Below are 27,590 nucleotides of genomic sequence, written 5' to 3'. Positions count from 1 at the left end.
AGGAGGCCCACAGAGCGCTTCCCTGGGGCAGTAAGACAGGAACCCAAGGCCCCAGATAACCGGATTAGCCGGCAGGAGCAGGTCTGATGGCTGAGGGCCAGCATCGCTGCCGGCTCTGAGGAGTGGGGCATCCCTTCCCCGACCTCCCCCCGCCCCCATAAGAGGCCTTGGCTGCATGCTCCAATGCGAGGCAGTAAAATGGAGTCAGTGGTTAAGAGGCCGCTCCTCCCAGCCACGCACACCCTGTTTTAAATTATGGCTCCTGTGTGACCTCAAGCCTGTGACCTAACCTCTCTGAACCTCGCTGCCTCAAACATGAATAACACTGGGACTTCTTCACGGGATCCCTGGGAGGACGGAAGGAGCAAACGTGATCAAAGGGCCTGGCCTAGGTGTGGTGCGTGGCAAACGAGAGCCACTGATGTTGGGTCACTGTGTTTATCCAAGTTGGAAACACTTCAAAGGAAGGTCACGGGCGCTTGCCAGTTAAATCTCCCAAACAACATTGACGTGCTGTTTGGACAGCTGGACGGTCATTAGGTCACTTTAAGACCCCTTTAAGTAGGAGTCTGTGGTTTGGCTTTTTTTTTTTTTTTAATTTGTCTTTTTTAAACATCATTTTGATATCAGTTTTTACACATGACATAACATTTATCTTCTTAGGCATTCTTAAGTGTGCGGTTCAGTAACATCACGCCCATCTCTGTTGTCACACAACTGATCTCCAGAACGTTTTCATCTTGCAAAACTGAAACTCCGCCGTTTGAACGCTTCGTCCTTATTTCTGTCTCCTCCTGCCCTCCCCCCCAGTAACCACCCTTTTACTTTCTGTTTCCAAGAAGAAGCCGTTTTAACTCTGGTTCACAGACCCAGGAACCAGGGCCAGCTACGAATGTGAAGTTCTGTGTTCAAAACGTACACAGAATGTCAAGAGGGTGTCGGCCGAGCATGAAACGATGCACACGAGACTACGGCTACACAGGGCCCAGGAAGCAGGCCCTGGAGTGAACAAAGGACCAGAAGAGTTAAGTAACTTTTTCAAGATTGCACAGCAAATGTTGGAGCTAAAAATTCCAGCCCAGCCTTTAAAATGGTGTGGCTTCCCTTACCTATGGTAAGCCCCCTGCATTCCAGGGCTCTGACTTGGTCACCACTGGTTGCCCAGCTCGCCTTGGCACTCATCACATCATTTCATATTTGCGGGGAATGAATGAATAGGTCATCCACTCAGAGAAAAGAGGTTCACGCCCTGTCATCCCAGCAACCCGGGAGGCTGAGGCAGGAGGATCGCAAGTTTGAGGCCAGCCTCAGCAACTTAGCAAAACCCCATCAGAAAATAAAAAATAAAAAAGGCTGGGGATGTAGCTCAGTGGTAGAGCACCCCTGGGTTCAATCTCCAGTACGAGGAAGAGGAGGAGGAGGAGGAAAGAAAAGAAGCTTCTTTGAGGTTCCTCACTTTGTCTCAGCTTAGCTCTGACAAAATAATACTTTCATCCTCCTTATTGACCCAGGACTCTTGAATTCCTAGCATAAGCAAGAAAGTGGGACACGCGTCTGTGCACGTCCATTGCCCACGCACAGACAGCTTCCCAAGGCCCCGCCTCTCAGGCCATTCCTCATCTCTGAGTCCCAGATTTAGGAGACATTGGGTAATGTGAAGTCACTGGTCACATGTTCTCTCTCCTGGTCCCACGTCATCCAGAGGCTGATGGCCAAGTCCTCTCTGACCTCCACACAAGAAAACTAGAAGCAAATTATCAAAGCAGAAGCAAAAAAAAAAAAAAAATTTTTTTAATTATGTTTATGGCATTAAATGAAAAAACAGCACCTGGTAGTTAAAATTAATCTGAACCCATCAGATGAGACCGATCCCATCTTACCCAGACTTAAGAAACCAGTCTGATCCTTATTTCTTTAAACAGATGCTATTTTCCTGTCTGAATGTTCTGCGAGGTTCTCTGCTGGCAGGCAAAAAGGAGGGAGACGTGGAAACCCGGGGTTACACAGACAGCTTCATCATGAGTCTGACATCACGACGCTTGTCAAGGCCATCCTGCCCGTGGCTGCCTGCGTCTGCTTTAATAGTGGTTCTTTGTTTCTTTTCAGTAAAAACGAGCAATACTGCCAACCCCACCCAACCAGCAACCATCACCAGCCTTTCCCAGGTCCCCCGTGGCTCCGCATTCCACGTCAGAGGCCACCAGGGTCCTGAATTTTGTGTTTTGCAGTCCTCTCTTTAAAGACGTGTTAAGTATGCAGGCCTCCCCAAGGTATCACTGAATTTCATACACCTGTGAAATTCATAAAAAGGATATTTTACACTATATCATCTTTTTTTTTTGGTGGTGGGGGTACTGAGGATTGAACTCAGGGGCACTCAACCACTGAGCCCCATCCCAGCCCTATTTTGGATTTTATTTAGAGACAGGGTCTCACTGAGTTGCTTAGGGCCTCACTGTGGCTGAGGCTGGCTTTGAACTCGAGATCCTCCTGCCTCAGCCTCCGGAGCCACTGGGATGACAGGCGTGCACCTCCGCATCCCGCTACTACATCATCTTTTGATACTTGCTTTTCTGAATCAAAGAAGCTAAAAACATTCCACTTTGATGTTACTGCCTGTAGCTGTGTTTTATTTCCCTTCATTGTTGGATGTCTGGATAAACCAGAAGATATTACCCATTCTCCAGGTGGAGAACTGGTCCCTGGGTTTGTTTCAAGCTTTTGCTTCTAAAAAGAAAGTTTCCATGGAATTCTTGTGCAAATGCTTGAGTTAAATTTCACCATGAACATATAACCAAGAGTGGAATTGCTGACTCCCAGGGTAGGGGAATGGTCGAATTTGCTGAGAATTCCAAATCGTTTCCCCAAGTGATCATTGTAAGGTTCACGCACCAGTGAAGCACACTGCCTCTGATCTCTGTCACACAGGGTATCCTCAAACTTTTTGATTTTGTTAATCAAATGGGTGTTGAATTAATAAATGAATCGTGGGGAAACAACGGATTGTTCACATCAATTTTCAAAAAAAAAATCTGTTCTTCTGATGACTTAATTTATGACTGGTTTTCAACAAATTGAATATTCTTTAAAATGCTGCTAAGAAGGCAAATCAAAACGAAGTCTCTCTAATGCAAAAAAAAAATCCTTTAAAATTAAAATCATTTCATCTGACATAAATCACCATAAAACATAGGTGGAAAACATGACGTTTTGTGAAATGTCATAAATTCACTCAGTCATTTAATAACATGCAATTGCAGAATAATCATCTAGAAAAGGGACCAGGAAACTTTTTCTGTAAAGGGGTAGGTAATAAATTTTGCTCATACTTTTAAATATTCTTCTTTGATTTTTTTTTCATTTCACCCTTTAAAAAAATAAAAGAACCCTTCTTAGCTCCAGAGTCACACGAAAGTACGTGGTAGATTGGATTTGGACCGTGAGCCATTGTTTGCAGATCCCTAATCTAAAATGCCAAAAATCAACATGACATTCCAAAACTGGCAGCCCCTGTAGTGAACTCTTATGGTTTCAATGCGAAACAAAACCATCAGCTAACTACTTGGAGGAAAGTATCAATGAGAAAACAGACTTATCAAAATACATTGGGTGTCCCTCTATGGACCATAAAATGAAATGGAACCATACTTCTCATCATATACAAAAACCAACTCACACAGGTCAAGGAATTAAATGTGAAGGGCAAACTAAAAAGCTGTAGATGATGGAAGATTATCTTATGACACCAGTTTGGGGAAGGGTTAATTTGTTTTTGTTTTGTGTCAGGATTGAACCCAGGGGCACTCTACTGATCCGCATTGCAGCCCTTTTTATTTTTCTTTATCTTGAAACAGAGTCTCACAAAATTACGTAGGGCCTGGCTAAATTGCTGAGGCTGCCTTGAATTTGCAATCCTCCTGCCTCGGCCTCCCTAGTTGCATTGTGGAGATTACAAGCATGAGCCATGGCACCCAGCTGTGGGGACTCCGATTTTTAAACAGTACATAAAGTACCTTAACCATAAGGGAATTTACAATATTTATTTGTAAATTTCCATTTGCCAAAATATATCTAGAGTAGGGCTGAGGGTATAGCTCAATGGTAGAGCGTTTGCCCAGCATACGCAAGGCCCTGCATTTAATCTCCAGGACTCAAAAGAAAAAAAAAAAAAATCTAGACTAACAACTAAAACATTAAGAAGAAAGGATGTTTTTAGAAAAATCACAATTTTGCAAATGTCATAATAATCATTGGTTCAGGTAGGAATCTTCAATGGATGCCAAAACTAGTGGGTAAAATGTCGATGAGGAACAAGATATTCAAAGTCTCAAATGAATCCTTATAATGGATAAAAACTAGCAAATACAACCTGATTTTAAAAAATCAGGGCTGGGGGCTGGGACTGTGGCTCAGCGGTAGAGCACTTGCCTAGCATGCTCAGGGCCCTGGGTTCGATCCTCAGCACCACACAAAAATAAGTGAATGAAATAAAGATATGGAGTCCAACTAAAACTGAAAAAAAAATAAAATATTAAAAAAAAATCAGGGCTGGGGTGGGCGGCTCAGTGGTAGAGCACTTGCCTAGCAATATGCAAGGCCCTGCGCTCCATCCCCTGCGCTAAGAAAATGAAAATAATAATAATTAAAAATCACATTCCCAATAATGAGCAACTGTCACATGCTTCCCACCAGAAAGGTGTCCCAAGGACACATCAATTCTATGTTTTTTTTTTTTTTCCTACCAAAATTGCATAGCCTGAGTGAAGCTCTGAGGAAACATTAAAAGAACCCAAATTGAGGGACCAAATACAAATGAATGATCCTGTGCTTTCTAAAACTATCAAAAGACCAAGGAGGGCTGGGTGTGGTGGTGCATGCCTGTGATCCCCGTGGCTGGGGGGAGGCTGAGGCAGGAGGATTGCAAGTTCAAGAACCAGCTTCAGCAACTGAGTGAGGCCCTCAGCAACTTAGGGAGACTCTGTCACTAAATAAAAAATAAAAAGGGCTGGGATGTGGCTCAGTGGTTAAGTCCCCCTAGGTTCACTCACCAGGGGCAAAACACAAAACAACGACAACAATCAAAACCCTAAGGAGCTAAGAAATTGTTCAGATTAAAAGAGATTTCAGAGACATGACAACTAATTGCAGTGTGTGATCCAGGATGGGACCAAAGACCAGAAAAAAGAGATGAATGACATTAGTGGGTGGCAAACTCGGAATCTGAACCGAGGATTAGATAATTGCCGGGTATTGGTGTTACATTTTTCTGCTTTGATAAGTTTAAGTTTAGAAGAGAAAGTCTTTGTTCTCCAGAATCACACATGGATATTTTTAGAGATAAAGGGGCCTGAAGTCTTCAAAATCCTCTCACGTGGTTCGGAAATAGATATACTGAGACAGACAAAGAAAGAACAAATGATACAGGGAGTAGGACAAAATATTAATACTTGGTGAATCCGAGGAAAGGATGAATAAAAGTGCTTGTGTTGTTCTTGCCATTTTTCTATGAATGTAAAATTATTACAAATTTAAAAATCGCCAGGCGATATTCCAGTCTGAGTGGGACGGGGGAGAGCAGGGACACACAGGCAGAGCGCAGGAGACTTTGGGAGCTGTAACGGTAGACTATGTCACCCTACATCTGTCAAAACCTTTAAAAGAGCTGGGCATGGTGGCTTATACCTGTACTCCCAGCAGCTCGGAAGGCTGAGGCAGGAGGATCTCACTTTCAAATCCACAGTATTGGAAAATGAATTTGCAACATGCAATTGTCAAAGGACTGATGACCAGAATACAGTGGTCCCTGGGTATCCATGGGGGACTGATTCCATGGCTCCCCACAGATATCAAAATCCCAGGATGCTCCAAGCCCCTCATAAAATGGTGTGTTACCTCCCCGCGTGGTGTCGCGGGCCTGAAATCCCAGTGGCTTGGGAGCCTTAGGCAGAAGGATCTCAAGTTCAAAGCCAGCATTAGCAATTTGGCAAGGCCCTAAGCAACTCAGCAAGATCCTGTCTCTAAGTAAAATACAAAAAAGGGCTGGGATGTGGCTCAGTGGTTTAGTGGCCCTGGCTTCAAACCCCAGTACCAAAAAAAAAAAAAAAAATGGTATAACCTACATATATACTCCCATGTCCTTTAAGTAATCTTTAGATAAACTGTCATACTTAATACAAAATAAACATTCTGCAGATAGTTGTTATACTGTATTTTTTTAGGGAATGATAACAAGGTGGGAGGTCAGCACAGAATCTGCGCACGTGCAATGCTTTCCCCAGCATTTTCAATCGGAGTTGGTTGAATCCATGGATTCAGGGCCCTTGGATATGGGGCAGACACGACACAGATTTTTTCCCATAACATCTCAACAGAAAAAAAAAAAATGAACCAAGGATGTAAATAGGTATCTTCCATAAGAGAAAACCCAGATAGCCAATAACGATGTGTTCAACTTTTTCATAATCAAGGAAATTTGTGTTACAATAAAGAGAAATAATTACCTACTTGCTCAATTGAAAAAAAAAAAATGAGGCCCGAGAAGAAAACCTGCTAGGGCGGCCTGCCCTGCAGTGGAAGAGTCTATCCCTGTTCCTCCATAAATCCCATTAGGCAAGGCTCAGGGGACTGTTCTTGGATTTCAGAGCTGCAACCCTTCTTGGCTGCAGAGGCCTGCAGCTTGCGCAGACCCCCACCCGCCAGAAGAAGCAGTGGCCTGAGTTGCATCTCGGAACTCCCGTTTCAAAGGTGTTTGCGGATGCTCTGCAGCTGCCTGGCCCAGGCAGAATGACTCAGGAGGCGCATTTGTGCCTGAGAATCAGAATCAGAGATCATGGCAGCTCAGCTGGTGCCAGATAACACTCTCAGCCTGGTGATGATTATGTCTCACGAACATGATTCATTCAACATACATCCATTGAGCACCTACTATCCTCTGGACACTCTTCTGAGGAGTTCCAACAGGGCACAGTGGTCATGGCTTTTCTCTGCCCCACGCGGAAGACTGAGCTGGAAGAGCCGGGGGGCTGGGGCGACTTGACAGCTGGAAGTGTGGAATCTCCTAGAGGCGTCTTCATTCACAGGGTGGATGGTCTGCCTTGAAAGACGCAGAGAACATAGGACAGGCTGATCGATTGGGTGAAAAGGCTCAGGAAGACCTAAGAGAAAGGCAAGAACAATATGACAGAGAAGTTGAAGAGAGTCTTCAACTCTTTGGGGACAGTGGCCATGGAATTGAGGGCTGTCAGGAATTCTTTGACGGAGGTTGTGGAGGGAAGAAATGAAGCCCAGAGGCATCTGTGTCACGAACAGAATGAGAAATACAGTGCCTGAGATTCTGGACAATCGACTTGGCTATGAAATGATGATCAAAAGAAACAACTTATGATCTTCATCTTCACACTGTGCATGTCTAGATACAGAAAATCCATTCCCGAGGCAGGAGGTTCTGCCTGGGAAAGGAATAAAAAGAAGATGCAAAAAATAAAATAAAAACAAACTGGATGAGAAGAGAAAGCATTTGGAAGAAGAAATACCCTCCAAAGACCTAGGGAGAATACTATGGTAGAAGTTGATCTGATAGAACAGGGTGAACAGAGAGCAAGAGAGGAAGCCTTGGAGGAGATGGTGCGGTTTTTACAGGCACAAAGCTATTTACACAATTTAGGAGAGCATCGTGGGGCTTCGATGAGAAGGAAAACGAAGCTGAGAATTCAAGACATGGAGCCCCCAAAATCTGTGAAACGACCATTTAAGCTTCTTTCATAATTAGAGATAGAAAAGTCAGAGCAGCTCTATTGAGAAGAAATGGACACTGGAATAAATATCCTTGTCAGATGAACTTAACAGGATAAAGGAGAGGCCAGCGGAGGTCAGTGCTGAACTTGTCACAGAGGAAGAGCAGAATCTGACCGCACTGACGGCACTCCGTCGAGGCCTGCCCTAGACCCCCTTCCACTGGAAATGGTCCTGGCAGGTCCACACTGAGCAGAAAGTGTAGGGTAAGCCGAGAGCTTAGTGGTCATAAGCCACACCCGCTGTCCTGACAAGGACAAATGGCAGAACCCTGACCACAAATGGCCGCTGAGCTTGAATCTAGAACTTCAGAGCTTCTGTCCTGGGATCGACTGATAAGTGGAGACACACCTTCGGAAGCATTACAAGAGTAGAGCAAAAAATTGGAGACAAGAATATGTGATCTGAAGAATCCTATCTTATGGATGAGGCATTTTATATAGCATTTTCATTGTTTCTCATTAAAAAAGTGATATGGAAATTGCAGGGAAACGAATCTATTGTAAATGTACGATGGAATTCATATAAATTGAAGAAGGTCTCTTAGCATGTATGACTTAATAAGTACCGTAGGGTTATATGTTTAGAAAGAAAACAATCGAACACCAGGCCTCACCATCCCGAGCTTGTCAAGGGTGTGGACATCCGGAATGGCCATCGATGTGGAAGTGCCAACACTTTGGAAAACACTTTGGAAAATGGCTTGGCATGGCCCTCCTAAGTAAATTCCCACAAGACTGCATTTCTCTGAACTGGAGGAATCCCAAGAGCGTAGTTCAGCAGAGCAAGATTGGAAGAGCCCAAGAGACTATCTACTTACAATAGGACTGATAAGTAAATTACCATTGTTCTAGTCTGCTTTTTTGCTGCTGTGACCAAAAGACCTGACAAGAACAATTGTAGAGGAGGAAACGTTTGCTCAGGGACTTCAGCTGACTCCATTCCTCGGGGCTCAAGGTGAGGCAGGAGGACATGGGGCAGAAGATTGTAGGGGAGGAAAGCAGTTCAAGACTTCACCCCAGGATGCAGAGAGAGCTCTGCTCAACACAGACAGAATGTAAACCCCCAAGGGAGGCCCCCAGAGACCCGCTCCTCCAGCCACACCCCACCTGCCTACAGTCACCACTCGGTTAATCTCTATCAGGGGATTAATCCCCTGACTGGTTTAAGGGTCTCCTAATCCGATTGTTTCACCTCTAACCCTTTTTGTGTTGTCTCACACCTGAGCCTTGGGGAGACACCGAATATCCAAACCAATGAGACAATCTATTCCCACAACAAAATAATTTAGAAAACTGAAAATGAGCAAACAACTACTCACTATATGGATGGTTCTTAAAAGCAGAAGGTTCAATGAAAGAAATATGACATGAGAAGATAGACCATAGGAATCATGCATCCATATAAAGTTAAAAAATGATTCTAGAGTACACGTACACATAGAATCACCAGAAAGAAAGGTGTCGGGATGGTTGCTATTTCTAAGGATGTGAGAAGACAAAGGACTCACAGAGTTTTGTTTCCGTGTTTTTTAGTCTTTAAAAGGGGGAAATGCTGCTCATAGTATTTTGTGCATTAACCCAGGTGGTAAGTATATGGATAAGTCCTCTATAAAACATGTGCAGTTTGCATTAAACTATAATATATAGAGTGTGTTTTTCCATATTAACAATATACTTTACAACTAAAAGAGGATAAAATTATTTTTGTTCTATAATATACTTGATACAATGAAAAATTCAAGTGCATTACAACGTTTAATTTAGAAACAAAGTCATACATCAACTAGAGGGAAATATAAGCAAATAAGTGCCTAACATGAGAGCTAAGTGGCTAGGAATTACTTTTCCAAGCATATAAATAAAGGCAAAAACCATGAAAGAAAAAGAAGTGGGTGGATTTTATTTTATAAAAATGCAAAAGGTCTTGTACGCTGAAATATTAAATAATAAAATAAAAGGCAATCAACATCTGGGAGAGAAAGATACTAGGCAATGTTGAGATGCATCTGGCTTTTGTGAATTTGGGAGAGAACAAGAATAGACTTATACTCACCACAACTGATTAAATTAAATGTTATAACAGTCTCTTTTTTTAATTGGTATCAGAGATTGAACTCAGGGGTGGTTAACTACTGAACCACATCCCCGGTCTTTTTAAAATTTTTTTATTATTTTATTTTGACACAGGGTCTCGCTAAGTTGTTTAGGTCCTCATTAAGTTGCTGAGGCTGGCTTTGTACTTACAATCCTCCTGCCTCAGCCTCCTGAGCCACTGGGCTAACAAAAGGGCACCACCATACCCAGGAATTACAACCTCTTTGGAGTAGACCTACTTCTAACTTCCTGAGTGCACCAGGGGACAGCCAACATGCAGAGGAGCTTCTTGGGCCTCCCAATTCTGTTCTCTGAAACTGAAATTTGGGCACCAAGATATAAGACAGAGACTGGGTGCAGTGGTGCATGCCTGTAATCCCAGCAGTTTGGGAGACTGAGACAGGAGGATTGCAAATACAAAGCCAGCCTCAGCAATAGCAAGTCACAAAGCAACTCAGTGAGACCCTGTGTCTAAACAAAATTCAAAATAGGGCTGGGGATATGGCTCAGTGGTCAGATTTCCCTGAGTTCAATCCCTGGAACCACCCCCCCACACACACACACACACACATACACAAGGTATAAGATAGAGCATCTGCTCACTGTCTCTGGTGTGAGAATATAGAGAGTTTGAAAGTGGCAAGTTTGAAATCCTGGGATCTTAGAATCTCTCATTGTAGATATAGTTTAAAAATACTTTTCAAAGGATAATAAAAATTTTGGTAGGGATTGGAAAAAGTGTCCTGGAGAACATCTTCATCTTACTGAATGAGAACTACAAAACTGAAATTAGTAAAGAAATTTCAAGAAATGGACCAAATGTATCATCATCAATTAGTCTAATGAGGGTTAGGTATAGCTCAGTGGTAGAGAACTTGCCTAGCAGATGTGGGCCCCAATTTGGATTCCCAGAATTATCAGGGAAAAAAAAATAGCCAAAAGAACTTAAATCTTAAATCAATTTAAATCTCCCAAGTATATTTATGGTGATTGTGAGTGCATTTGGAGCTGTTTGATGGGATCCCTAAATTACAGTATTCAGGTGAATAAAGGTTGGTGATGGGCTTTTGACCTGGTGTGGTCAAATTATAATATTGACTACATTCTTTCCAAGGACATAAACTGTTTCTTTGGTTATGTTCCTATCCTTTCTATTGTACCTTGAGAGTGTGGCCCACTTATCCACCAGCTGGTTCAAGTAGGCATTTTGGATATAAAGGGATTAACTAAAGAGTGGATAGTGAAAGGATTTGGATTCATTACTTTGGCAGCGATGATTTATCATTTTCTTTTCCAGTTTCTTTCATTAGATATATATATTTTTTTAAGAAAATCAGCCATCCTGAAGTGGGTCAGATGACAGGAAAGTTTTGTTATCAAAGATAAAGTGGGGAGGGGCTGAGGTTGTGGCTCAGTGGCAGAGTGCTTGCTTAGCATGTGTGAGGCACTGGGTTCCATACTCAGTACTGCATATAAATAAATAAAAAATAAAGGTATATCAACAACTAAAAGGTATAGCTGGAATGAGTCATACCAACTATGATGTTTCTATAGATCACATAAAAGTGTACATAGTTATTCAATGTATCAAGTGTTGAGTACCTACTATGTCCAGGATGGTTCTAAAGTTCAGCAAAACTAATGATAAAATCCCTGTTCTCATCTGGGGGACATAATTAAACAGTAAACATATACCATGTCAGCTATTGATGAATACTAAGAAGAAAATAAAGAATAGAGGAATCAAAAGTAATTGCCATCCTATTTAACTAAGATGACTGCAGGAAGGTTTCTCTGACAAATTCAGAGTTTGGGGTGTAACATTCAGGAAGTTCTTGGGGAAACTGCTACCTCTTGATTGACTTGTTCTTAGTCGCCCAACTTTGTAAAACTCAGAGAGGATGAGGAACATGCATTGTAAATGATAGTGATTATCAGTTTATTATAATAATTGTATTCTATTATGAATTTTATAAGGCAATAACTTCCCCTTGTAAGAAAAAAAAATATTCCAAACTCCCGGTGGGAGGGGGGGGGACTTCATAGCACAGTTCCTGGCATTCCTAATTAAAAATGGGACTGGGACCCCACAAAGGAGCAAGCCTTCCTCTTCTGCAAATTCAGAAAGTGCATGACGGTTCGCTTCGGCTCTCTTCTCTGTAAACGGGAGATAATGGGAGTATCAGCAACTTAGGGAGTTTCGTGTTGCTACATTGACATCTACGGAGTCACCTCTACTGAGACACATTGAATCATTTGTGAGGCAGGGCCTCAAAGCCTGGAAAAGTATTCATTCACTTAATCCACGACAACTCGGTCAACCAAGGACTATTTTTAACAGCGTTTTACAGCCAAGGAAAGTCAGGCAGAGAGGAGTTGAACCCAGAAGCCCTCCACCAGGGCGCCAACCCAGACGAGTTGGCCCCAGTTCCTGGCCGTGCTGTTGTGCGGTTGGCCCTGTGCGTAGCCCGATACATCAATGTGGAGCTGCGGCTCCTTGCAGTGATACCTGAGTACCTACTCTGCCAGGCATTGTTCTGCAGAGAGGGAATGCAGCAAACACGCAGAGGAAACCCCTGTTACCATCTGAAAAGTAAACCTACAGCCCGTCAGCTCTCAAGGCAATAAATTGTCCCCATTCAATTGCGTTATCAACTGTGGGCAGAGGCAGCTCCGGAAATTCTGCTTACGAAGAATCCAGGGTAGCCAGTTTGTCAGAAAGGGAAGTAAGTTGGGGAGTGCTTGCGTAGCCTCCGCCGTGTACTGCCCAGGGACCTAAAACTTATTTAAATGGGGGGGGGGAGGCTTCGGGGGTGGCTGTGGACTGGGGAAGGCAGCACGCCACCCCCTGGGCACGCCAATCAGCCGCAGGGAAGCCACCCCGGGCAGCAGCTGCCAAGTGAGCTCCCCTCCCGGAACCGCCCCGTGAGCCGGTCCTCCCAGAGCCTCAGCCTCAACCCCCCCCCCGCTACGGGAGGCAGATGGTCTGGCCCGTTCTCGGGCTAGTTCAGGTTCCGCGCTCCGAGTCACAAAGCGCAGGGTCACGTGGGCGGGCCGGTGCGCTTTGTGACGCCACGGCCCCGCCCCTCGGCCCGCCTATCCGCGCACACCGGCCCCGCCTCGCGCGCGCCGCCCGTGCAATCCCTGCTTAGAGACCCCGGAGTGGGGCGCTCGCCCGAAGCCAGGCCGCGTCCGCCATAGTGCCTGGCTTGGAGGTGTCGCCGTCGCTGGGTGAGGGCCCGAGAGCGGCAGGGGGGCAAAACAAAAAAGGGAGCCAGCGCAGCCCTCACCGCCGCCCGGCCGTTTCCGGGCTCAACTGGTCGCGGTTCTGGGCCTAAAGGCGACGGGAGCGAAAGGCGAGAGAAGCGCGGAGGAGGATCCGGCGAGAGGAAGCGTCAGGGAAGCCTCGGCGGTGTCCCCGGGGTCCGCCGAAGCCACCCGGCCGCTGGCTGGGGCCCGGGGTGGTGAGGAAGTGCTCCGAGGCCTCGCGGAGGCCCAGCGCCGGCTTTGTGTCGAGGCGGCGGCGGCGGCGGGGGGGAGGCGGAGCCCGAGCCGGGGGCGGCCTGCGGAAGGCCTCTCCTCCGCCGACCGCGCGTCCTCGGCCTAGGCCGCGGGCCGCTCGTGGCCGCCGGGGAGCAGGCGCCAGGGTGTGTGTGTGGTGGGGGCCTGGGCCTGGGGAAGCTGACGCCGGTCGTCCGGAAGCCAGCCGGAGGCGAGAGGCCGCTCGAGGACTCCGGGCCTAGGCCCTCTCCCCGCAACCTTCTCCCGGGGCCTGGGTCACCCCCATCCACGGAGAGAGAGACCAGCCGGGAGGTGCGGCCGCGCTATGGACCCCTGACCCCGCGGGGGCACCCGGACTCTAACGTGTGGACTGACCGCTACTGACTGCACTGCCGGCCCTTAGCATGAGCGAGGGGGACCCAGCCGGGTGACATTGTGCCCGTTGGCGGATTCTCGATTTCCCCCCTTCCCGGTCCTCGTCCTCCTCCTCCCACATGAAGCGCTTCTGAGTGCCGGGGGGGTTCTGGATTATTGTTCTCACGCACCCCTGCTTGTGGTTGGGGGGTATTTAATCTGAGGCCTCAGGGTCCTTCGGTGTCTCTTTTGAGTGTTTTCTGTGTGTACATATTTTGCTCTTCCGTTTTATAAATATACATATATTCAGAGTGTCCACGTCTCCTCGCTGAACCGTAGGAACCCTTTGGCACAATGTCCTGTGTGCATTATAAATTTTCCTCTAAACTCAACTATGATACTGTCACCTTTGATGGGCTCCACATCTCCCTCTGCGACTTAAAGAAGCAGATTATGGGGAGAGAGAAGCTGAAAGCTGCCGACTGCGACCTGCAGATCACCAACGCGCAGACGAAAGAAGGTAAGGGCCACCTGGGCGCCAGGTATCTGCTGGGTGCAGGTGGGTGGCCGAGCCCTGGTTGTAAGGTGCCTGGCAGGGGACTAACCGCCATTCTGGTTCGTTCTAATACTTCCGATCCAACTTTTCATTGATGGCCAGGGGGTTGCATCAGCCGACCTTGCAGTTTCCCAGCCCTGGGTGATTTCTGCAATGCTGGGGGTCTTCTGGAACAGGCTAATCCGAAAACGTGGAGATCTGGTTATTCCCGATTTTTTTTTTTTTTTAAATGGGGAGGGTGGGTGAGAAATGAGAGAACGGGACCTGGCTGGTATCTGTGGCGTTTTCTAACTTGTTTGAAATCAGAATGGGAGCAGAGCCTAGGCAATGTTTCTTTCTTGTTAAGGCAGTAGTAGACATAACATGAATTTCTTACCCAAGAACCTTTTGGAGTTTAATAGCAAATTGTGTGTACCTCCCCCCCTCCCTTATTTGTTTGTTTGTTTATTTTGGAGTTGCCTGTGTTGTAGAGAAGGGATCCTTGCTTTAATATTTTTTTAAAGATTTTAATCAGTGTTGGGATTGTTTTTGGAATTTGAAATGTTCTGATGTCATCACTCTTGTCTTTTGTGTAAATTCCAGAATTTGCAATACAGTAATTGAGTGGTTGACCTCTTAGTTTATCATATGACTCTTAAAATTTAGCAATTCGGTCAAGCTCCAGAATACTGACACTTCTTTTTTAAAGTGGTAATTGCTAGACTTTCTTTGGCCCTGAAAAATAGTGAACTCTTCTGTCTTGTGAGTACAGGTAAACCACTGATTAGAATCTTTTGAATTCTTTCTCTATTTTAAAGATATTTTGTAATATTTGGAATTTAACAGTAAATATGTGACCCAGGAGTCCTGTCTGAATCTGAACTCGTTTTGGTTTCTTTTTCGCAGTGTAGTAATGCTGATGGGTAGTTTTCAAATAGATCAGTCTTCAGAGATTTATTGATGGGGGATGCAAAGAAATGGGAATGAAGTTCTAATATGGTTAGGGTAATTTTTGATCACCAAATTCCTGGTAAAGTGTGGCATGTGCTTTTTATATTTGGAAATGAAGGTTCCCACCTCACCTGGAGTTTGGTAGATGAGTAAGTTTTATCATATAGAAGACCAGAAAAAAAACAATCATTAAGGAAAAACTATATTTCCTCACATAACATGCAAAAAAAAAATTGCCTGCCCCCCTTATTTTTTTAACAAGGGTCATACTCTTTAAAAATTGACATTATCTGTAATGTCCCTCTACTTAGGGAAAGGGACAGATAGGAAGTAGATTTTTTTTTTTAAGTTAACCAGAAGTATCCCTTAATACTGCAGTTATAGTTCACAAAACAAATGGATTTTTAGTAATTTTAGGCCATATTGCTACATTAATGCATATTTATGAATGAAAGGTAAAGCAGTATAGGTGAAATTTGAGGATATTAAGGCAATTTTGTTACATACTATGCAGTTTTCATTTTTGCCATTTTGAGTTATGTGGGGCTTGGCTTTATCCATCTTGTCTACCTAGCAATTAAAAGCAGCTTTTAGACTGCAGGAAGTTATGATTGAAGGAATCTTGTCCACAAATGGGAGTTTTGTGACTATGTATTATTTTTTCCCTAGTCCAGGAAATATAAATACATGATAACATAATCTAAGAAAGTGCTTTGCCCAGGAGCATGTTTTCTTTCATTTATAGTGTGAACTGCAATTCAGTGGAGAAAGGTTAGGCTGGTTAAGAAAAGAGTGGGAGACAAAACGTCTATTTCGTGTAGTTGTCATTTTAGGGGATGAAAAGATACAATTGATAGCAGCGTAGAGGGTAGCAGCTTCATGAGTTTTGTGAAAAACAGCATCCACTGTTTCAAGACCCTTGAATAAGGATGCTACTTGGTTTTAGCACTGTTTAGTAAAGTTGCAAAATAAGTGTTAGTATAAGAGATTGCCTAGGAAAGAAGGTTGAGCTGGATCATTTCAGTTTCTGCTGTGTTTCTACTAAACATTTCTTATAGTTTTTGAAATCTGTTTCGGACCCCTAAATTCTGGTAATACTAAAATGCTTGAATCAGAATTTTGTTTTAGATTTAAGTATCCTGTTTCCTTTTAGACCCTTTCTGAATCTCTCCATTTCTCAAATTCAACATTTTTCATTCCATCTATGCCATTCGTGTTTTTGGATCAAAACTTATGCTGGCAGGTCCTTTGAAGCTAAAAGACTACTTATTAAGGAGTTATTTTAAATGTAAGATACTTTGGGAGTTAGAAAACCATTGTAATTCAAGTAAAGTGGTCAGTTAGATTCTGTTTGAAGGGCATCAGGGCACCTGACTCTTTAATACTATTTAACATAGTACTGTGCAGATCAAATTAATAAATTGTTTTTGGAAGCTATTGTGAATGCATTTGAAAATTGTTACATATTCAGAAACTTCCTGTCAGATAGTTGACTTATTTTGACTTTCAAATTAACTTTTTAAGCTTATTAAAAATCCCTCATCCTTTCCCACTTCCAATTTTCCTGACTCAGATTGATTGGAATTTGGGATTGTAACAAGCTATCCAGCATAATGTCCAGAGTCTTACATTGGCATGCCTAATTCTAGGAGATTGCATCACTCTAAATGGATACTTGTAAGGTATCACCAAGTAATTGAAATATATTGATAAGAACCCTTGCCTGAACAATTTATTTTATAACAGGGAATACTAATAGCATTATGACTAAAAATAATAAAGCTGACATACATTTAAAAACCTAAAAATTCCACACATGTAATAAGCTTGAAATAATTGAAAGAGAGAGAGCCACTTTGTGCTAAGTAATTTAAGTGAAGCACATAAGCTTAATACCATTAAAAGTGAACCCTAATATCTGGTTGTGGGATTAAGAGAGATGGATACATTTTTGCACCTCTAATGAGTTATTTTTTTCTTTTTGATACCGAGATGCCTTGGTAAATCTTGTTATTGTTCAGTTTGTTTGTTACTAGTATAAATTATAGACAGTCCAAGAAGGGAAATAGCACCAATTCATCCTCTCTCGGTTTTCTCAAAAAGTAGCACCATTTACTAAAACTAGGAACCTAGGAATTCATGCCTCTTTTTCCTTTATCTTCCCATTATTCAGCCCATCAGCAAGCTGTGTCATTTCTGTCCTAATAACATTCTTTATTTTATGTATTTATGTGGTGCTGAGGATTGAACCCAGTGCCTCACACTCACTAGGCAAGTGCTCTGCCACTCAGCTCCAACCCCAGCCGTGTCCCCATAACATTCTGGCTCTCCATTTCTTTCTGCCACATCCCCACACATTATCCCTGCCTGGCATCATCTTCATTATCTCTACCAGGACTAAGCAGCAGCCTCTTAGTCACCCCGTTTCTCCTCTTCCCCTACAACTTATTCTTTACATAGGTGACATAATTGTATTTTTTAAAATTAACTTGTTTGATTTATTTACTTATTTTTGTAGTACTGGAGTTTAAACCACTAAGCTAAGTCCCAGTACTTTCTATCTTTTACTTTTGAGTCAGGGTCTCAGATCCTCCTGCCTCAATCTCTCTAGTAGGTGGGATTATAGACATGTGCTACATGCCCAGAATCTTTTCCTTTTATAACATGAATTGTTGTCATTTCATATAAAATCCTCCAGTGACTTCCTTGTACTTAAAAACAAAATATAAATCAGTATATGTCCCACGCCTTTTTACCTGTTGTGTATGTCATTCACTTGTTTTTTTTTTTTCCAGCTCTTTAGTTCTCTGTGTCATTTTTTCATGTTTTTCCCTCTGCCTAAAATACTTTTCATCTAGCTTTTTTGTGTAGCTTGCTGGCTTCTCAGTTGTGTTTTGTTGGTTTGTTTTGTTCTGTGGTTGAACCCATTCTGCCACTGAGCTACATCCCCAAGCCCTTTTTATTTTTTACTTTTTATTTTGAGACAAAGTCTAGTTAAGTTGTCCAGGCTAGCCTGGCACTTGATGATCCTCCTGTCTCAGCCTTCTGAGTAGCTGGTATTGCAGTCCTCTGCCACCAGGCCAGCTGTTTCAGTCTTCAGAGTTGCAAATGTAGGTTCCTTAGAGGGGCTTTCTTTGGATAGAATGTTGATTCTAGCCAAAGTTACATCCACAATCTTTTATTATATAAAAAGAAACTCTGTTCATAATGTCATAATTTAATGCATAAGCTGTTTTCTCCAGTAGTAATAAGCTCCATGAGTGCAGGGTTGTAATTTTCAGTTCATTTTTAGAGCTTGAGGAGGCAGAACTAATCTTCATTCTAAATAAGTTTTGCCATATATGTTGAACATTTCTGGCTAAATACACTAGAGAATGACATAGTCTTAATGAGATTGAGAGTTCCACGAAGTAGAGGTACCAGAGCTAAGCATTTGCTTTCGTTATTTGGAGTTCTTGGAACAGAAGCCCCCTTATGGCTTTGGATATATTATCTAACAATATTAGAAATGATGCAAGGAACATGCAGTTGTTAGTGCCCTTTTGTGACTGTGTTCATTTCCCATGATATATTTGGTTGAAGTTGTCTAATTCTTGAGTATTTACCCAAATCCCCAAATAGAAATTTGACTCTTTTTTTCCTTTATTTACAGAATATACTGATGATAATGCTCTAATTCCTAAGAATTCATCTGTAATTGTTAGAAGAATTCCCATAGGAGGTGTTAAATCTACAAGCAAGACATATGTTATGTAAGTATTTTTTAATTTTTATGGATTTCTCAAAATAGACCTTTTTAAATTTTTGAATCCTATTTATATCTTTTTGTTTGTTCTGATTTCTTCCCCTTGTTAAGCTGACTTAGCCTGTTGTTTATAAGCAAGAACTATTCTTAGGGAAAATTTCTATTTTCTCACCATAAAAAATGTATATGTGACATAGATCTTATATATTTTGAAAGCATTGAGAGTATTCAAAAATGCAGATTTATGTTTTTTATCAAAAGAGACTTCAGTTAGGAGGCCATATATATAGGATATATGAGCATAACGCTGGAATCGGGCTTCGATTTGACTTTGTTTATTGCTTTATGCCTACCAATTGTATTACTTTGGGTGATTTTCCTAAAGTGTTTGTTGCCTCAGATTTCTCTAAAACAGAAAGGGATATGATATATAGTTTGCACTTTATATCCTTGAGTTCTGTGTCTGTAAGTGCAGATTGAAAAGATTAGAAAAAGGAAAAAAAGTTACTATAAAGGTCACATATACATTATATTCAGATATGCCCTTTCATATAAAGGACTTGAGGGTCCTAGATCCAATCTCATGAATACCTAGGTTCAACTAACTTACAGATTCTAAAAATTAAATAGTGCTAGCCATATGGTAAATGCCCAATGTTGAAATAAGAAAGAGATTCTCTCAGGACTAGTCTGAGTTTATATTTACTAGAAGGGTATAATTAAAACTTCAACTTCTCTGCTTTCTTGCAACTTTTAATACTGATAGCAGAACTAAAAATATGTGAAGAAGGCAGCAATTTGGGCTATTTAAAGAGTAGTGGTTTCTACTGAGAATTTACATAGCTTTGTTTTAAATTTGGCAAATTCTGCTTTTGGTCAAAGAAAAATTATGGAATTTGTTGGTCCTAAGAAATGCAATGTGTTCTTGGAAATAAGGTAAAATAATCGTTTCTTGGAGTTTTACCTCATGTGGGCAAGTGTTCTGAAATTTTTCTCACTAGTTAGTTGTAAAGTTACATTCTATATCTTAACATTTGAAGGTCTGTTGTGTAATAACTGCAGAATAGTATCAGCTTTAAAAAGGTGAATACCTTTTTGTTGTGATTACCAAGTAAACTTTGTAGTACATGCTTTTAACTGTAAATGATATTAAGGATTATGAATTAAGATGATGATTTTAAGAATTAATTTCTATAACCTAGTATGAAATTATACTTTTATCATGTGCTTTTTAAAAAATAGCAAACATCCCATTTCTCTGGATTTCTTTTCTTTTCTCTTTCTTTCTTTCTTTTTTTTTTTTTTTGATTGAGAAAAGAATAATTTGAACTAAATGGCAAAACAAGTTGCCTCTTAACACAAATTGCATGCTAATTATCAACACATAGGGTTTTGTTTATAATAAATTTGCCTGAAAATCTCTGCATTTGTTGAGCAGATACTAGAAAATGAGCCCCCCACACCGATTTTTTTAATCTCAGAACTTCCAAATAATACCTAAACTTAAAATTAAAGCTGAGCATTTAAAAGTTATACTTAGAAACTCAACCCCTGTTTATTTCCTGTGTGAGCTAAGGAAATTTCTTTTAAGATTTATTTGTATGTTCTTTTAAACATCGTATTGTCCAATTCTACATAACCATTTAACTCATTCTTTTTAACTAAAATACTCTCAGACTAAGTTGTATCTTCCTGAGAGTTTGGGTTCTTATTCAGTTATTGGCCATTGTTTTGAAACTTTTAAAAAATGAAAATAACTGTCAACCTGTCTATTTGAAAATTAGTTTTTGGAGGACTGTAGTTTCTCGTGGATTCAAATCAAATGCTAATGGCAATAATCTTGCTTTGAGAAAATATGTGTGGAAATTCATTAGGTGACTCTTAAAAAACTATAGAATGATCTTTCAGTCTCTTAAGAATGAACCACAGGGGCTGGGGTTGTGGCCCAGTGGTAGAGCTCTTGCCTTGCGTGCATGGGGCACTGGGTTCTATCCTCAACACCACATAAATAAATAAAATGAAAGTATTGTGTCTTACAACTAAAAAAAATAACCAAAAATTAAAAATTTTAAAAAAAAAGAATGCACCACAGAGTTTCTCAACATAATAAAGTCCCCATACTACCTTTCAGAAAACATGTATTATAAATGGTAAGGTATACCTATTCTAGAATTCCCCACTGTGAAAATTTTTGTATGAAAGGAAAATTGTGTTACTAAAAACATGTGATTGGTGATATGAATTAATATTTATTAGCACAAAAAAAATAAAAAATACTAAGGTTAGTTAAGATTTGTAAAAACTAATGTTAGTCTTTGTTGTTTTTTGTTTTTTTAGAAGTCGAACTGAACCAGTGATGGGAACTACAAAAGCAGTATGTAAAAACACAATCTCACACTTTTTCTACACATTGCTTTACCTTTTTATATTGTTGCAGTGAAGTAAATCATTTTTAGTACTTAATATCCAACTGATCGTAGTACATATTGTAAATAAAATGTATTTTGATGACAGCTCAGTTGAATATGGATATATGTGGCATAATTTGCACACTTATTCTGTAGAAATGAGAAATTTGTGCCCATAACACTGTTTCATATTAAATATATAGAATTCTCCCTGTATGACACTGTGTTGTACAGTAATGTATGATCCTTTTTAGATCGTATAGGTTTTACACTAATGAACATGATAACATGTTCTACATCTGTCTGTCTATAGTTAGTATTTTGTATGTATGTACAGGCTGTTGTGTGCTTTTTGTTTCTTGCAATAAAAAAATGTTTGGAGTTGTATATTTTGCCATTTTCACGTTGTATCACTTAGTTTTTGTTAGTTCCCCACCCCACCCCCTGGCTGATTGATGGCTTTCAAAAATGCATTAGCAACATGCAAAGCTTACATTAAAGTTTGATGCTTTCTCTAAGTTGAAGCACGTCATAGAAAAGAGCTTTCCAGAGACCATTGATGCAGCTTTATTATTTGTTCTTGCTTTATTTGGCAATTTTGAGCTCCCATTCTTTCTTTACAGTGCATTATAAAGTAAAAACTACACGCTTCTCCCCATGAGTACATAAAAGTCTCAATGATTATGATGATTTCATACAGTTGGGTATATTGTTTTCAAATTTTAATACAAGGCCTTGCACTTCTATCTAGCTTATTCAAAAGTCCAATTTTGAAAATATTGCTCTTTCATGAGATTCTAAAATGCTGCATTAATTGTAGGCTATTGAAAGCTATAGGTTATCAAAGGTAACTCCCCTTGACCAGGGTAACATCTTAATTTTTATAATCCCAGATTAACCTTAAGTGTGACACTTCTTTGACTTTAAACTCTTAAGTAAAAGGTAGCAGCATTCCTAAATTGTGAAGTGAAACATCTATTTCAGAATACAGGTCTATCTTAATTGAGTTCTGTAAACTTGATGGTTCTCTAAACATTTTACTGCTCAGGCTTGATATTGTACACAATGCAAGATGTCTGAAATCTTCATTTAGAATTCAAGGGTATTGCTTGCTATTTCATTTTATACTTTCAAAGTACTATTGATTTTGTGTGTAAGGCATTTCACTAACCTTGGATCACTGGATCTTAAACATAACGTAGAATATCTGAACTCTGGACTTGTTCTCTAAAGTATATGGCCTTTAGTTCTGATGGAACTAAATATAGTTATTCAAAGATCAAAAGTCTTAGAGTTTTGGGTTGTTTTTTTTTTTTTTTCCTTCATTTTGGATATATGGGGTTTTTTTTCTTTTTCTTTCTTTTTTTTTTTAAAAGCATAATGCTGTAAAAACTGTCCAAGTTTCTGTTTTGCTGGTGATTGGTTTAAAACTGATTTTTATGTATCCAAATGCTAGCACAAATTAGATTGACTCTCCTGGTGACTGTAGTAGTAAATGTAACACGTTTTGTATAAAGTACATTTTTATATAGTATTTAAACTAATTCAGATGAAGTTTTATTTCTTGAAAACAATTATTTCCTTTTTGTTTATTAGCATGTGTATAAGCACAAAATCACATGTTCATAAATAAAGTTAACATTCTTTTAGCCTTGTGTGTTCCCTGGCATGTCTGTATTACATTTATAAGAAGCAGTTTATTTTAAGCTTATTTAGGCTTCTCTCTTTTTATTTATTTATTTTTTTAATACTTTAAAAATGGTTTTAGTTTTTAGCTAGGATTATCTGAAATGGACAACTTGTTATCCCCATTCTTTATCTGCTTGGGGTGCATTTGCTGACATTCAGGATGCGAGATTTTATTCAAACATAATCTGTGCTCATCTTAGGAGACTTAACTGTGTGGATTATATACATTCACAAAAGTAAATAGAGGTACAGGTCTAAATTTTTTATTCTCATTAGTAAATGTATGCACTCTTTTGGTAATGTAAGGCAAGTCATAATCAAAGGTAGCCATTTCCATACTCCCCAGCCTTGTTTTAGTCAGTCATCCTTCCAGTCCTTCAAAGCTGGGTGTTGTTCTTGCTAACTACATATAAGAATTACATTTAGGATCCTTTAGTTTCAGACAAGTATAACCACATAAAAAGTTTCAGATCCTTGTTCCCAGAAGTAAGACCTCGTGGTTAGATGCAGGGAGGTGGGTTAATTTTCATGATGACTACAATGCCCATCAGTTAGTTTTGTGTGAGGACTTTTTTTTTTTAATGTGGTAGTTTTTGTTTTTTTTTTTAACATTAATATCTTGGTAGTATGTTACAGAGAAGTCACTGTGTTGACATTTTAGTACATATAAATTTCTAGTCATTTTTAAACCATTCTTTGTTAACATTTTTCACTCATTTCTTATCACCTTGCTTATTATATAGAAAACAAAATTGGATGCCTTTCTAAATTTGTGGTAAATTTGACTTCTTTGCAGACTGTAGGAATTATTTGATAGAAAAACTTGATTGAGGTGCAGTTGCATGTATGAAACCACTTTCAACTCATTAAATATATGATAGTGGCAGAAAGTTGGAGAAAAAAAAAAGAAGGAAAACCCAGCATAAAAACAAAAAGTTAGATTTTAAGTGTTAAGAGTGGGAAGATATTTTAAAACATTTTTTCAGTTTCAATGGTAAGAATATAATGGATTGCTTTCTCGGGAAATCCTCAGCATTCCTATTATAGATAGTAATGAACTATTTTTAAAGGCTATTAATTTGTTTCATTGGATAGAAACATTGTGTAGTTGATTGAGTTGATAGCGATTTTTTTCAGTCCTTGGTAGTTAAATTCAAATAATTCCTGGTTGATGTAAATGTAATATTTTTAAAATAGATTGAGTGGGTCTGAATTCTGGATAAAATAGGAAAGTTATGTATTTCATTTCATTGTTCTGCTTATCCTTGAGATTAGTTCTTAAAGATTATGCTACTTCAAAGCTGGGCAAGGAAGAGAGAACCTACTCATGGATTATGTGGTTGATAAGCATTAGGAATGTGGGATTTGTGCATTATGAGAACTCTTTACAGTCCCTCAGTGTGGAGCAAAAAAATCTTTTGTGTGAACAAACACCACAGTAATAATACCCATCAAACTAATTTAAAATCCTAAGATATTTGTAAGATGTATCTTAAAATTAGACAACATCATTTTTTATTTACATTTATTTGGTCCCTTCTGTGGTGGGCTTTGGTGAAGAACTTCATACTGAAACTGGTTACATTTCTTTTTGAGGTCTTGAGTCATGCTGCTTTTATTTTAATAATCTTAGAAAAAATATCAGATGAAGACTTCCTTTGATCCAAACATCTTGTTACATTCTCTCCATTTTAGGCAAGAGTTCCGACCAGTAATGCATGAGGAGCTTATAACTTGGAATAAGCAACCCACTTGCTAAATAGGGAGCTATAGGGAAGCCATGTCTTCCAGGTTTTAACTAATTAAAATCATTTCATAGATCAAATGAAAAAAGTCTGAAGGTTACATTTTAAAATAACATTTTTTAAAGCCCTCATATCCTTCATATATATTCATATGCTTCCTGTTTGATTAAATTAACTTTCTTTCCTCCAAATATTAGAATCCATCATCATACTTGACAGCTGTTCACCCTTTCCCCAGGGCACCTTCAATTTTCCTTTTTTCTCCCCCCTTAACATCTTTGCCCTGATAAAGCTGTGGTTTCTTTGGCAAGAAGCTATTGTTACTCTTTATGTGGAAGAATAAACAAACTTATTCAGACTGAATAGTGCATGCTCAAAGAGGAGAAAAAAAGTAGCAATTATGTGGGAGCTGTTATTTATTAAAGCAATTATCTGAGCCATTAAAGAGCTGCTTGTTTTTACAATGTTGTATAATGGCATAGAGGAGGATTAGAAAGATTTCTTATTCTCCAGTGTACATTGTCTTGAGCATTATCAAATTTAGAGACCATTGAGAGACACGGGACTCTAATTTAGTATTTAGTCACCATTCTGAACAGATTTAGATTTCTATGTGATATACTTTCAAATTGTAGTTGAGTCTCCTTCAACTGTGAGCCTTTGTTCCTGGGTATGAAATGTATAGAGAAAGGTGAAATAGGTTGAACTACACTTTCAAGCTTAAAAGATAACATTCTTTAGAAAACTAAGAAAATGCCCAATATTTAAACATTAAGTGACATTGGGGGCTGACTGATCACTTTCAGATGTTTTCAGTGTGGAACTTGAATGTGTGTTTAATTTTTTGTGAACAGATTGATGACTCTTCTGCATCTATTTCTCTGGCCCAGCTTACAAAGGTATATATATATATATATATTCTTGAAAATATAAGTCTTTTTTCTATCATCGGAACAATTTTTTTTATGGGTTGGGGGGAGGATGTATTTTGCAAAAGCATTGTACATTTTGCTATCCTGTAAAGAGTAGTTGCTGTTTTGAGAAGATAGGGGAGTTCTATATGAGCCTCAGCGTAATGTTGGAGTATTGTTCATCTTCAAGACAGAAGAAGCACATGAAGCTACACTTAATCATGCCCCTCCCACACATATATTGTTTAATTATACATTGGAAACTAACAAAGTTCTGGAGGAATTCCCTGGATTTGGCTGTAAATTATGTGGACTTTCTCTAAGCAGCCAAAACAGAAGATTTCCTTTACATGGACGATTGCGTGGCTATTTCTTGAATATTTGAATCAAACCCGTGAAGGTCAATATTTTAAATGTCATACATGAAAGTCAATATTATAAATGTTGTTTTTTTTTTTAATGCTATAGGCTTGTAGTCTGTCTGCATTAGAAAAAGTTTTAAACAACCTAATTTGTTTGAACGCAGACTACATGAGTTATGTAAGTGTATAAAGATGTTTGTAGGAATATACCAGTGTGTATGTGTGGCAGAGGGACAAATTGTTACCTCCTGAAATCATTGTATATGCCATGTTTTTCGATAAGATTGCTTGCATTTTCTGCTCAACGATGTATATCTTTTGTTTGGAAAAGCACTAGTGATGGATATATTTTTTTTTTTTAAACAACACATTTAGATTGCAAATTGTGCCTTAAAAAGGAATAGGTAGACTTTTTAGGGCCAAAAGGAAGTTGTCCGGTTTTCCAGAAATCCTTTTTCCCTGCTATCAGAAATGTGAAACCAAATTTGGCAACCAAGATTAAAGAAAAGATGGATTTTCCATTAGTGCTTGTCCCTTTGTTATAGCTTATATCTTTTTCCCCTAGGATATATCCCCCCCACAAATGTCCAAGTACAAATAATTGCTTTTTAAGCTCCTAGGAAAATTAAACATTAAAATGAATGATTCTAAAACCATCTATTTTATCATTTTCTAATGCAAAGTGGCTTAGCATAGTTAACATCTTTAGCAGGTAATAGTTTACTGCTTTTATTCTTATGTACTACAAGGACCATATTTGAGTTTGGGTCTATTCCAACCATTGTTTCTTTGTGGGGAGGAGTTGGGGAGGTTTGGGGGATTCTTTCCTTTCTTGCTTTCTTTCTTTTAAATTCTATTTGTAAAATAATGTTTGGGTTCAAACAAATTAGTTGTTAAACATCTGTAATCCAGTTTTCTGTAAATGTTGCTGTTGTTCTAAGCTCTGTTAATGTTAAGCATTCTTTGTATATAAAATTACAATAAAATGTTAAAACTGGTTGCTTGTTTTGTGGATGAATGTAAAGAAATCCATGAGTGGCTGATATGAGTGCTAGATGCTTGAAGACTGAAGTTATTAGAAATCACTCCCTTAGACCCTGCTTATATCTAGACTATTATATATAATTCCTTAAAGATGAATTTCATAAAATTTATCTGGAGAGTTGAATTTAAAATTATAGTAAATGCTTAATGCACATCCTTCATACTTAATTTGAAACTGACACCACTACCTAAAGAGCCTCTGGCTTTTAATTGCTGCATAATATGCTCAGCCATCTACCCCTTCCCTACCTCCATGTTGTAAGTGTGAATTAGCCTTAATGTTGTGACACTTGAAATATTTTTAATTTAAGAACATCAAGTGTTTCTCTCCTAATTTAGTCCTTACCTCATAGAGCAGTAGTATGTAAATCTTAATGTAAGGTACAAACAGGGTCTAAGGTTTGAGTGTCTCCAGAAAGACTTTCTTCAGCTCCCAGACACCCATACATCGTAGAATG

General features: G+C 39.8%; 1 protein-coding gene and 2 long non-coding RNA genes across 6 annotated transcripts in view; 1 reads left to right on the top strand and 2 right to left on the bottom strand.

The window, feature by feature from the left end:
* Positions 1 to 575: 575 nt before the first annotated feature.
* Positions 576 to 2,462, bottom strand: LOC144367070 (uncharacterized). Its single transcript, XR_013426276.1, has 2 exons — positions 1,881 to 2,462; positions 576 to 1,743 (listed from the first exon to the last, which is right to left on the bottom strand). It is a non-coding gene; the product is annotated as an uncharacterized LOC144367070 (long non-coding RNA).
* A 9,336-nt stretch (positions 2,463 to 11,798) lies between these two features.
* LOC144367522 (uncharacterized) lies at positions 11,799 to 13,024 on the bottom strand. The gene is made up of 2 exons (XR_013426989.1): positions 12,491 to 13,024; positions 11,799 to 12,044 (listed from the first exon to the last, which is right to left on the bottom strand). It is a non-coding gene; the product is annotated as an uncharacterized LOC144367522 (long non-coding RNA).
* A 3-nt stretch (positions 13,025 to 13,027) lies between these two features.
* Rbbp6 (RB binding protein 6, ubiquitin ligase) overlaps positions 13,028 to 27,590 on the top strand; it is a 31,455-nt gene continuing 16,892 nt past the window's right edge. For 2 of the 4 annotated variants that reach the window (XM_021725456.2, XM_021725455.2), the window contains exons 1-4: positions 13,028 to 14,262; positions 18,881 to 18,980; positions 21,311 to 21,347; positions 25,670 to 25,714. In XM_021725456.2, coding sequence (XP_021581131.2) covers positions 14,097 to 14,262; positions 18,881 to 18,980; positions 21,311 to 21,347; positions 25,670 to 25,714 — 348 coding nt within the window. In that variant the 5' untranslated portion in view covers positions 13,028 to 14,096. The remainder of the gene's footprint in view (positions 14,263 to 18,880; positions 18,981 to 21,310; positions 21,348 to 25,669; positions 25,715 to 27,590) is intronic. The other 2 variants (XM_005323759.4, XM_005323758.4) reach the window with 1 other exon arrangement.

This window comes from Ictidomys tridecemlineatus, chromosome 10 (genome assembly GCF_052094955.1).
Source record: "Ictidomys tridecemlineatus isolate mIctTri1 chromosome 10, mIctTri1.hap1, whole genome shotgun sequence".
Taxonomy (NCBI): Eukaryota; Metazoa; Chordata; class Mammalia; order Rodentia; family Sciuridae; genus Ictidomys; species Ictidomys tridecemlineatus.
Note: the sequence above shows the minus strand (reverse complement) of the source record. Positions and strands in the feature narration are given on the sequence as shown.